This window comes from Heterocephalus glaber, unplaced genomic scaffold (genome assembly GCF_053883595.1).
Source record: "Heterocephalus glaber isolate CG9 unplaced genomic scaffold, H.glaber_assembly_v1.0 deba00001610, whole genome shotgun sequence".
Classification (NCBI taxonomy): Eukaryota; Metazoa; Chordata; class Mammalia; order Rodentia; family Bathyergidae; genus Heterocephalus; species Heterocephalus glaber.
The window spans coordinates 21,291,203-21,303,344 of NW_028258381.1; the positions used below are offsets into that span (position 1 = coordinate 21,291,203).

Sequence of the window (12,142 nt, forward strand, 5' to 3'; positions counted from 1 at the left end):
TCTTGGACTCCCTGACAGAACCTGCTTCCCAAAAGCAAGCCTATGGCTCCCCACAGCAGGGGACAGTCTAACCTGGGGTCCTTCCTGCATAAGGACACCTTGTATCGGTCAGAGAGGGACCTGGAGTGGCCCTCGAGGCTTCTCTCCCACCCCTGAGGCCCTAGAAGACAGGGGTCCCAGCAGCTGAGCAAGCAGAGACCCTGCTGTCCCCCCAGCTGCACCTCTCCTCGCTGCAGGCACATTTTGACAGTTACTTAACAGCCCAGTGCCTCAGTTTCCCTAACAGTGCCTCTGGCACACAGCTGTCCTGGGAAGGCAGATACAGGTGCACTGGGCACAGTGCCTGGCCCATCCCAGTGGACAATAAACTAGTACCATGGTTCTGATGAGAAACTGGCCCTCAAACTAAGGGATCTGGAAGGAATGGTAAAATAGACAAAGTCTGAAGGAGGCCGTCGGGCTTCTGGTTCTGGTGACCCTGGACAAATCGCTGATCCCCTCACTGAAATCAGGGGGTCACACACATGCTCTCAACACACACGTACGCACACTCACTCCTGCCAGCTCAGCTGGCCCTGCCTTAGGACAACAGGGAGCGGCTACAAATCCCCATCACACAACCGAGGGCTGCTGTGCTTCCAATAGCAGCTGCCTCTGTGCAGTGCTGGGAACGTACCCCCGCGGCCCGGGCCTTTCTCATACTTTATCCTCTCGTGTGCAGATCCGGAGTCAGGGTCAGAAGCTGGCCCGAGGTTCCTCAGGCTGGGGGCGGTCCCCAGGGCTCCAGAGCACCAGCAACTGCCATCCCCTCTGCCCTCAGCACGGAGCAGGGCTCCAGGCACGGGGACCAGCACAGCTATTCTCAGCTGAAGCTGCTGCCCAGCTGTCCCATGCCCAGCTGTCCTGGCAGGCCGGGGGACCCACAGGTAATCTCTCCCGCTGCCTGCCCTTGCTGGGGTCCTGGGCCCATGGACCAGCTGTTTCAACAGCTGCTAAAATCCAGGTCACAAGCCTGTGGCACCAGCTGTAGTTGGTTTTGCTAATTTTGCCTCTTTACTGGGGTCCCAGCCTCCCAGGACCATGCCCTCATCAAATCCCCCAGCTGCCGAGGGTCCCCATCCTCCTGGGGTCACCTGCAACATCATAGCGAGGGGCCTCGGTCTCCCTATGGGACCACAAAGGGCCCAGTCAGAAACAGCTGGGGCTCAGTCTCTGCATCCCCACCCCTCCCGGGGACCTTGGTGTCAGAGCGGAGACCTGGCCCAGCTGGGCCCAGCGACAGACTCGAACCCTGAGAGCAGCTGGTCCTCCCCAGACAGCAGGGCTGCAGACAGAATGAAGCTCCCAGTTCAAAGCGGAACTTGGACAGAAAGGCTGGCTAGAGGATGCTGTGAGGAGCAGCAGCAGCTGGCGGCTTCATCCCACAGCGGGGGGCGGTGGGGGTCTCCCCACCACCGCCACCCGCAGGACATGGGCCCACGGGGACAGGGCTTTGCCATCGCTCCAGAACTCGGCCAGCAGGGGCCCCAGTCACCAAGGGGGACACAGGAGATGCCAGCAAGGGCCCCACAAGGGCTGGGGGGGCAGCACACAGGGACCAGGCTGGGGGTACAGGTGTGCACCGCCACGCCGGGCTTCCCGGCAGCTTCACTCCTCCAGAGAGCGGTCACTTAAGCTGCCTCCTCCTCAGCAGGCTCCACCTCCAGCACCCAGCACACCAGCGAGACCGGAGGGTGGTGCTGCCTGCGGGCTTGGACTCTGCTCCCCGCCCCGCCCCGGGCGAGCCACAAAGGGTCCCGGCTGTGGGTCCCACCTGCCCCTCAGCCCTCACCTCCTCTTTCTCCTGCCCTCCTCGGTGCCTCCCTGGTCCCTCTCCACAGAAGGCTAAGAATCCCTTTCTCGGCCAAGTGTGGTGACGCTTGGCTAGAATCCCAGCTACTCAGAAGGCTGAGGCAGGAGGGATCCACTTGGCAACTCAGTGAGAGCCTGGGAATAAAAAAGAACTGAGAGGGGCTGGGGATTTAGCTCAGTGGTTCCAGAGCCTGCCACGAAAGGTCCTGAGTTTGATCCCCGTTAGCAAAAAAAAAAAAAAGTAATGAAACAGATTGGACCGGGGATTTAGCTCAGTGGTTTCACTGCCTGCTGCACAAGTGCAAGGATGCGAGTTCGATCCCCCATACCAAAAAAAAAAAAAAAAAAAAGAGCTGGGGATGTAGCTCAGTGCAAAGGCCCTAGGTTCAATCTATAGTCCCGCAAAGAAATCAATCAATTTTTAAAAAACCAATCAATTGATCAATGAGCCAATCAAGTAAAGTAAAACCACGGGAATGTAATCTTTGGCCAATTTCCCAAGGAGATGATTCAGAAAGTAATCTTAAGTGGCCTGAAATCCCAAGTAGTTGCACACACCATGGTGGACGAGTCACTCAGACTCCGTGACAGCCTGTGAAAATATTTTTTTCAGGTCACCAGGGAAAGCCAGTGCTACTGGCAAGAAAGCAGGGTTTAAGAGCGTCCCCAAGTCCCCAAGACAGCCTGGATGCCAGCTTGGGGGACTGGAGACAGCGGACCAGGGAGGGACTCTGCTCGGAAAAACCAGGAGGGGTCTTTCCTGGATCCAGGGCAACCAGGACAAGCTCAGTGCCTCGCCCCAGGGCCGAGGGGAGGTGTCCTAAATGCTCCATAGAACACGGTCCCACAGGGCATTACTGGTTATTATGAAAAAGATAATTCAGCCTCTCAGTTCAAAGAAGAATAGGAAGCAGCACCTGGACCAAAGGTAAAGCCTTTTCCCTGCAGGACTTTTCAGAGCCTTTGATATGCTAATGAGCACTGTGAGTTTGGGATTCCTCCTACGGCAGAGCGAGGAACACTCTGGAACAGGGGACTGAATCAGAAGCTCTGTGCTCAGCTGCATCTCCAGCCATTTTTAAAAATTTTACACAGGATGTCCTTAAGTCACTAAGTGGCCCAGGCTTGGGTTGAACTTGCAACCCTCCTGCCTCAGCCTCCCAGAGTGACAGTCATGGGCCACCACACCCGGTGAGAAGTCTCTCCACACTGGACAGAGCCCGCAGCAGGAAGCAGGGCTGTCCCAGGCAATTAGGAGGCCCCGCCCTCCCTCCTGCATCCTGCAGCCACCTCCAGAGGCCTTCATGCAGGTTTCAGGGTACAAGTCTGCCCCCCACACCCACTCCCCTCTTCATCCACATTGGCTTCCCCTGTCTGGTGGCCCAAGGGACATAAATGTCCCCCAAACACCAAGCACCCTTCTGCCTGAGCCCCTCCTCTCCCCAGAAATATTTGGAGGTCACAGAGGAAAGGACACGGGGTCTCCAGAGCAGCCCTCCAGGGAATCCCCTTACCCGGGGGACCAAGTGCCCCCCCAGGCCACCCTGCTCAGCCACGCCCCCAGTGACGCTACCAATGCACCCAGACCCTCCCTGCACTGGGGACCAAGGGACAGCAATGGGGCGGGGATCTCACCCTGGAGAGAGCAGAGCCGGCCACCCATGGAGAAGCCCGGCTGGGCCACTGGGCAGGCAGCGCTGGCCTCCGCCACCCCCATCAGATCAATATCGTCACAACGTCAGGAGAATCAGGAGGCGGCCCTACCCCCACCTACCATGCGGCCCCAGGAGCTTCCAGCCGCCTCCTGCCATCTGCCTCCTGCCATCCGGAAAAAGTTTAGGATGTGGTCAGAGAGGCGAGGGCTGGGCTGGCCTTGAAGGGATGCAGGTGACCTTGGAAGCCAACACTGGGGAAGAAAACACCTAATCCCAGACAAATCACTCACAATGAAGCTCCAAGCTGGGATGGGGGGTGCTTGCCTGTAATCCCAGCACTCCATGAGGCTGAGGCAGGAGGATCACCAAGCCCAAGTCCTGGGCAACTTGGTAGGACCCTGTCTCAAAATTTTATAAAATTAGGGGCTGGGGATTTAGCTCAGTGATTCCGGTGCCTGCCTCACAAGCGCAAGGTCCCAAGTTTGATCCCTGGTACTAAAAAAAAATTTTTTTACAAAATTAAAAAGACTAGGCTGTAGCTCAGTGCAAAGCCCCCTGAGTTTCACGCTCAGTACCTTGAAAAAATGACCAACAAAATCCTCCCAGGCCTGCACAATCCTGGGAGTCCAGGCTCTGGGCCTGGCACCCCCTCCATGGCAGGAGGCGGGGGCATCCAGCCAGCCCGGTCCCTGCCAGCCCCTGTGGCCAGGGCTGAGCTCATGCTTTGGGAGGCAGCCACCGTGCTACTTCCCAGGGCAGATGCCAGTGCACACAGGGCCCCCGTGTCCCCAACAGCCCCCGGGGCCCCGGACCCAGCCCACATTGCTCCAGTGCCCTACATGGGCCCAGCCTTGGGCAGTGTGGGTGCCCCTGAGCTCCAGAGAGCAGACGGCCAGGTCCATGGTGAGCGAGGGAGTCTGGGGACAATGGCAGGGGCCTGCATCCTGGCACTGCCACCTGCCCCTCCCCCAGGGCTCTGGTCACTCAGGACCAGGACAAAGGCAGCCTCATCACCCCTCCCTCTGCCAGGGTCTGGCCCCCAGCCTGGGGTCTGGCACTGACCTGAGGAGGGGGCCATGGGAGGGAGGGGGGAGGCAGGGCACCGAGCCCAGGGCAGCCTTTGCCACCGCTGTCCCCATGCCAGCATGTAGGGGTGACTCCTTCGACACTGCCTCTCTGCGTGCTGGGCTGGGCAGTCAGCACCCAGCTCCCGGCCCCCTGGCCTCAGACCACCCAGCCATGTGACTACTGCACAGTCCCCATGTGGCCCCTCCAGGGACTGTTGCATCAGCCACTCAGTGATATCCAACACCACACGGGCACAACACAGCAGCACTGCCCACAGGACACAGTAACACATGGACACACAGGATGGGAGACCAGACCGACCCTAACAGCTGGTTCAAATCAATACTTGCCCGGGCAGTGGTGCACCCAGGAATCCCAGCACTCAGGGAGGCTGAGGCAGGGGACAAGCTCATGCCCAGCCTGGACAACTGAATGACTTATGGAGACTGTGATAATAACATTTTTTCTCCGATACAGGGAATCGAACTCAGGACCTTGTGCTTGCCAGGCAGGCTCAGGATAACAACGTTTTAAAAAGGGGTGGAGGGCCGGGGATTTAGCTCAATGGTTTCACCACCTGCTGTGCAAGCGCAAAGACCCGAGTTCAATCCCCGGTAGCAAAAAAAAAAAAACCATAAAAAGGGCTGGAGACAGGGGCTGGGGATTTAGCTCAGGGGTTTCACCGCCTGCTGCGCAAGCACAAGGTCCCGAGTTCGATCTCTGGTACCAGAAAAAAAGGGCTGGAGACATAGCTTGGTGTGGGAGCCCTGGGTTCAATCCCCAGTCCCAAACAAACAAAAAAAGACAAAAAAAAAAAAAAATATCACAGGGATGTAACTCCATGGCACCATGCCTGCCTGGCAAGCGCAAGGTCCTGAGTTCCATCCCCGGTACAAAAAAAGAAGTAAAGAAAAAGAACAAGGAAGGAGATTATGGGTGGGTGAAAGCAAAGAAATTCATCCATTGGGGTTTTTTTGGTGCTGGGGATAGACCCCGGGGCCTTTCCCACACTGAGCCTGTGCTCTATGCTGAGCTGCTCCCAGCCCAGAAATGAGCCTTTACTGCACCTGGTGCCCCAGGGGCCCATCCGTAACTCCTGGATCCCACCAGCAACATCGCTGGCAGAGTAGCTCTCTGGACAGGAAGGGCAGGGTGTGAGGTCAAGGCCAGAGTCCAGGCCTCTCAGGATGGGGAGAGGAGGAAAGGGCCACAGCTCAGCCCACTCTGCCTCTGGGGGGCCTCCCCACCACAGCGCTCCCAGCTCCCCTCTGCAGCCCCCTCCAACGCCCCGTGGTGGCCTGCAGTGATGGCCATCACCTGCGGCAGTGCTGTCAGCCCTCCCAGCCTCACTCACTGTCCTGCCCTCCTGTTCACCATGCCCGTGCCACTGGGCCTTGGCACATGCTGTGCCCGCTGCCCAGAACACCTCCCTCTCCACCCTGGACTCAGCTCCTGTGTCCATCCCCTTCCCGATGAAGGCCATTGGCGACCTCCAAGCCCTGGTCAGGCCCCAGCGACAGGCTCTTGGGACACCTAGCCTTCTCCCCCCGTCAGGGAACCCCAGGAGGACTGGGACCGGAGCTGTTTGAGCAGAGGCCCATGGCCAGAGCGCATCACGAAGCAGACCCTGGAGTTCTAACTGACCACCAACGATGGGGACACGGACCTTGGACCGTGGGAAGGGGATGGAGAGACGGGGGGGGGGGGGGGAGGGAAAGAATGAAGATGTGTTCATACCTGTACCCCTCCCCACGAGGGATGCAGTCACTGCAAACTGCAAACATGGACTAATGCCAAGTTTCAAAAGTTAGAAAACGGTAACTGGGTGTGGTGGTGCACACCTATAATCCCAGCACTCAGGAAGCTAAAACAGGAGGCTCGCTGTGACTACACAGTGAGTTCAGGGCCATCATGAACTACAAGGGGAGACCCTGCCTCAAAAAACCAAAAAACCAACAAACAAAAAGTTAAAAAAAATTGTTCAATGAACAGAGTATCTCACAGCCAAACAGTACAGTAAGTTTCGATAGGCACAATAAGTTTCTCATGACACAAAAAAATGTATCTGATCATATTCATTAAAAGGCAAAACAAGCTTTCACACTATTTATGCTGCAGAAGTGGGGGGAAGTATACCAAGATCATAATGAAGTTGGCCCTGTGTATCAGCGGGTTCCGTATCTGACGATTTAATCAACCAATGGCAGATGGAAAATATCCTGGGACGGGGGGGACATACATCTGAGCCAGACAAGGTATGGCACATACTATAGTTCCCACGCACACTCTAGGAGGCTGAGGGAGGAGGATCAGAAGTTCGAGCCCAGCCTGGGCATCTTAGTGAGAGCCCATCCAAAAAAAGTACATGTATCAACTCCCCAGAAAGTAATCATATGTACTACAAACATGGAACAAATTTTTTTTTTAAATGCTGGGGATGTAGCTCAGTGTAAAGACCCTGGGTTCAATCCCCAGTATCACCAATAAACAAACAAATAAATAAAGACTAAAAACAGCTGCATCTGTACTGCTCTATCCAGACTTTCCTCTTGTCATTATTCACTGAAGATACAATTTAACAAGTATTTGCACAGCGCTTACATTGTAAGTCAGGCAGAGCTGGTTTAGAGAGCTTGGGGTTCTTGTGGGTAAAGGACTTGAGGATCTGCAAAGCCTCGGTTCTTGGGGGGGGGTACTGAACCCATTCCCACAGACACTAAGGGATGACCTCACTGTCCCTAAGGAGTGGGACCTCGAAGATTCACCGGTGGCTTACGTTTACCATCAGGGAGGGCAGTGGAGTGGTTGCCTTCACCTCCTGCCACTGCTGCTCCTGCCTGCAGGCACCTGCTGCCCCCTCCCCCGGAAGACAGAGGCAAAGGGCCAGGCTGGGCAGCCACAGAGGCTGATGGGAAGACAGGGCTGGCCCCGATCATACAACACCGGACCCTGGTGGGCAGGAGAGGACGGGAGGCGGCGCTTGCATGCTGGCTGGGCTTTGGTGGCCGAGTGACCGTGAGCAAGGTGCTGACCCCTCTGGAGCATCCTTCCTCATCTCTGAGCAGGATGGTGCCCTCCTCCCCCACTCCATCCCCACGCACCTTCCTTGGAGCCGGTGGCCCCCGCTATGGTGGAGCCTGAGGCCGACCCAGTGGATGTCCTGCCCATGGGGCTAGAGTGTTTGCCCCCTCGGCCTGGGGGCTTCAGGCCGCTGGGCTTCTGCATGGTGGTGTTGGTGGAACACAGACAGGCGGGCGAAGGTCACATTCTCTCGGCCATCCTCACGCACCTGCAGGCAAATGACAGACATCTTCGTGAGGTGCATCACGTCCAGTGGGACGGGACACCCCACGCTGACAGTCTGAGCTGTGGGGCCCTATGGGGCTGGGACCATCGTCTTCCCATCCCTGGTGTAGGGAAACCGAGGCACTGAGCAGCCACAAACATGGGCCTGGTGGTGGTGGTGGGGCCCTCTAGCCAGGTGCCCCAAAGCAGGGCCCAGGCCTGGCAACCGTGTCCCTGCTGACCCTAGACGTCACCCCAACCAGACACTTCTACCTTCCAGGTGCTCCTGCCTCTCTGCCACCTCCTTTCAGGCCACCTGGTGACCACTGTGCCTCCCAGGACCTGCAGGGACTGTGGGACACATGCTGAGCCACAGATGGGGCTCCTGTCCTGCCCTTTCTGCATCCTGCCTCCTGGGAGCTCAGGGACCCTCAAATGGGGCCACGTCCTGGCCTGGCACCTGTGATTCGGAAATCCCCAGGAGGGAAGGCCTGCAGCAGTACAAGGGGCAAAGATCTGGGGGCCACAAACCCCCAGGGACACTTCCACCGGTGCCCTCCTGGACCCCCATGAGCCCAATTATGCCAGACCTTTTCTTTCTTTTTTTTGGTACTGAGAATTGAACTCAGGACCTTGCACTTACAAGGCAGACATGGTACCACTGAGCTAAATCCCCAGCCCACTTTTCTTTTTTTTCCTTTTTGCTTTTTTGAGACAGGGTCTTGCTGTGTAGCCCAGGCTGGCCTTGAACTTGTGGCAATCCTCCTGCCTCAGCTTCCCGAGTCCTGGGATTACAGGTGTGTACCACCGTGCCCAGTCTACCAGGCTTCCTTCCTTTCTTCCTTCCTCCCTTCTTTCTTTCATTTTCTCACATCTCACTCTCTCTTTCGGTACTGGAGGTTAAACCTAGAGGCTTTGCACTGAGCTACACCCCCAGCCCTTTTAATTTTTTAAGACAGGAACTTGTGATCCTCCTGCCTCAGCCTCCCAGCATGCTGGGGCTACGGCTGGATGCTGGGCTTTGCAGTAACATGGCCTCCTGGTCCTCACAGGCCCCTGAGAGGTAGCGGCTGTCTCACAAGGAGACGCTGGAAATGCAGAAAGAGTGGCTGCACCAGAACCACCCAGGGTGGCCCCCGAGCCCGGGCCTGGAATAACATTTGTGAGACCCTGGGCTCTGGGGACGCTGCCCACTTGCCGTGACTGACAAAGGCCGGCAGAGAGCTGGCAGGAGGAGAACCAAGGCGCCATTCAGCCAGGCCCGGCCACTCCAGCTGGGGGATGGGAAGGAACGGGGGGGGGGCGACATCAGGCCCAGCAGCCCCAGAAGGGACAAGGGGCAAGAAGAATGGTGACAGGAGGGGAGGAGACAGCGGCCCCTCTGTGACTCAGCCGCACCCGTGGGACAGAGGAAGGAGGGGGCTTGGGAAAAGCAGGGACATGGGGACAGCTTGGCTTCAGGCCACACTGTATCTGATGCTGGACAGAGAGGGAATAGTGCTGTGTCTCATTCAACCCAAGATCCAAACCCAGATTACTTGAGGCTGGGGGACACTGGACCAGAGGTGACAGCTGGGGTCAGCAGGAACACGGGTTCACCCCTCTGAGATGGGATGCAGGTACGGCTGTCTCATGGGGCACTGGTGACTGAGGACAGAAGGCACCCAGGGGCACCCTAGGGCCGGGCACCATCGCCCTCTGGGGACCCAGCTGGGCGCGGCTGGGCACCCTTTACACCAACAGGTCCCCTTTGTGTCTCCTCCGCTGCCATTTCCCGCAGGTGGACCCGGCTGCTTTTCAGGTTCCATTTCAGCTGCCGGGGGCGGCGGGCACTTGAGGCCCGAGATGCCCCACCAGTGGGCAGCCCTGTCTCCGGGGCAGGTGCCAAACAGGGCAGTGAAGCCCATCTCCATGTCAGGCCAGTGCTCACCCAGGGGAGGGAGGCGGCCACAGGGAATCGGGCCGCACCAGGAGGCAGTTGCCTTGGCAGGGATGCAGCTGCCGTCCACTAAGACCGGCTCTCCAGCCGCCTCCCAGCTCCTGAGCTGGCCATGGACGTCCCAGCAATTGGGGTGCAGGCCCGGCCCAATGGCCGCACCCTGAAGCACAGACCTTGCAACACCACACGGGGCCCGGAGGGGGCCACCCAGGGACGGGGAGCCGGGGGAGGCACAGGCTGGAATGGGGGTGGGCGCCCGGGACCAGAAGGGACCAGATGGGACACGTGCAGCCAGACTCTGGGCGGGGCCATGGGGACAAGGGGTAGCGGGCTGGATGGGGCAGAGATGTGGGCAGAAACCCACAGTAGGGTGGAGCACAGGACAGACTAGTGTCCCTTGGACACAGAGGAGGCTAGACCCGGAGCCGGGCAGCCTGACAGTGAAGGGTGGGGCTGCAGCTGGGCCATAGTGTAGATAGGAGACTCCACTGGTCCCCAGCAGGGACAGCACTGCAGCATCCTGGGTTTGGGGTTGCAGTGGACTGGGATGGGTGGAGTAACTGGGGTTGCCTTTGTGTTTGAAGGTTTGTGGCCGCCCCGTGGGGTATTTCCATGGGCACTCAGTATGTCTCGTCTGGGCCTTCTTTGGAGTACTTAAAATGCTTTCATTGTTTTTAAATGAAAAGTAAATTAGCCAGGCATGGTGGCACACATCTACAATCCTAACACTTGAGAGGCTGAGGCAGGAGAATTGCCAATGAAAGTTGGAGGCCAGCCTGGACTACATAGTGAGTTCAAGACCAACCTGAACTACATAGTGAGACCCTGTCTCAAAAAGAAAGAAAAAGAAAAAGAGGAGAGAAAATGGCCTTCTGCTCCCACAGGAGTGGGGGGCAAGCCCCAGAGCGGACCTCACAGATGCTGACCCCCAGGCCAGGCGCCCCTGGCTCCCTTTTGAGGGTCAGATGTGGGCTCCCCGACCTGCCTCACCAGGCACCCCAACACCACCCACCCCTCGCCCCACAGGGTGACCTGCCCCAGCCCCCCAGCTGGAAGGAGGGTCATTCTGCAGACTGAGACTTGGGAACTTGAGCAGCTGGACTTAGGTCACAGCAGTGGCTCGAATGTCCCCATGTCCCCTGCACCAGGCCAAGCAGAGGGCAGGGCTGGGCCAGCCCCTCGGGTGTCTCCACAAGCTGCCCCCAGGCCAGCGAGAGCGGGAGATGGTGCCCGCCTGCCTGGGGCCTGGCCCCCACCCCGCCCTCTGCTCCCCCAGTCACCCGGTCCCCCAGTCACCAGGGCTCAGCAGGAAGCTGGAGCCCGGGGCTCTGCAGGCCCAGCAGCAGGGGCACAGGGAGTCGAGATGAATGGGGTGGGCTTGGCCCTGTTGAGGTCCCGGTCACCCTGACAGCACCAGGGGCCTGGTGGCCACACAGACAGCAGGGACAGCTGGGCCCGCAGGGGAGCTGCGGTGCACACGGCTGAGCAGGGAAGGCAGTGCGGAAGCCGAGGCTCTGCCCCATTATGCTCACCACCCACACTGTGCCTGAAGGGGGCCTGAAGTTGCCCAAAGTTTATTTCTGTTTGTTTTCTTTGCAGTACTGGGGATGGAACCCAGGGCCTTCACACGAACGTACGTCCCCAGCCCTTTTTGTTTTTTATTTGGAGACAGGATAGGGTCTCACTAAATTGCTCAAGTTTGGCTCAAACTTGCAATCCTCCTGCCTCAGCCTCCCTTAATACTGGGATGAAGTTTCCCATTGTAAAGGAAGCATCTTCTCGGCCCTGCCAACAGTGCAGGGTGATGGCAGACACAGCCACACACACACACACGCACACGCACACGCACACGCAAACTCATGGGGCTGCCATTCGCAGAACCAGGCCCAGACAGGCCCCAGAGCCTGGCCCCAGCTAGTGGCCACCTACAGCCTCAGCAACTGGATACTGGGCCTGCAGGTCACTGGCCCATGATGCTGGGCCCAGCTCTGTTGGCTTGGGTCCCTAAGGCCACCCAGGGACAGGGCAGGACACGGGAAGACACCGGCTTTCACCACAGCCCCCTTCACCTCCGACTTCCTGGGCGATGCCCCATCATGCCCAGGCCAGGCTGGCAGGAGGAAGGTGGGCACCGCTGGCTGCTTGTTATGCTTTACACCTCGATGCCCCCAAGCCTCTTGTGTTCAGGGCGAGGCTTCTGGAAGGAGGTTGGATCATGGGGCGCTGTGCTCATCAATGGAATCGACCATCGATTGGTTCAGGGGCTGTTAGGAGGCGGGGCCTGGCTGGAGGTGGGCCTGGGGGCGTGGCCTGGAAGGTGCCTCTCCCTCCAGGCTCCTCCCTT

At 58.3% G+C, this 12,142-nt stretch overlaps 1 protein-coding gene across 2 annotated transcripts in view; it reads right to left on the bottom strand.

The window, feature by feature from the left end:
- The window catches only part of Clip2 (CAP-Gly domain containing linker protein 2), a 42,243-nt gene that overhangs the window by 25,817 nt on the left and 4,284 nt on the right, over positions 1-12,142 (bottom strand). For both annotated transcript variants that reach the window (XM_013070489.3, XM_013070488.3), the window contains exon 2: positions 7,676-7,863. In XM_013070489.3, coding sequence (XP_012925943.2) covers positions 7,676-7,799 — 124 coding nt within the window. In that variant the 5' untranslated portion in view covers positions 7,800-7,863. The remainder of the gene's footprint in view (positions 1-7,675; positions 7,864-12,142) is intronic.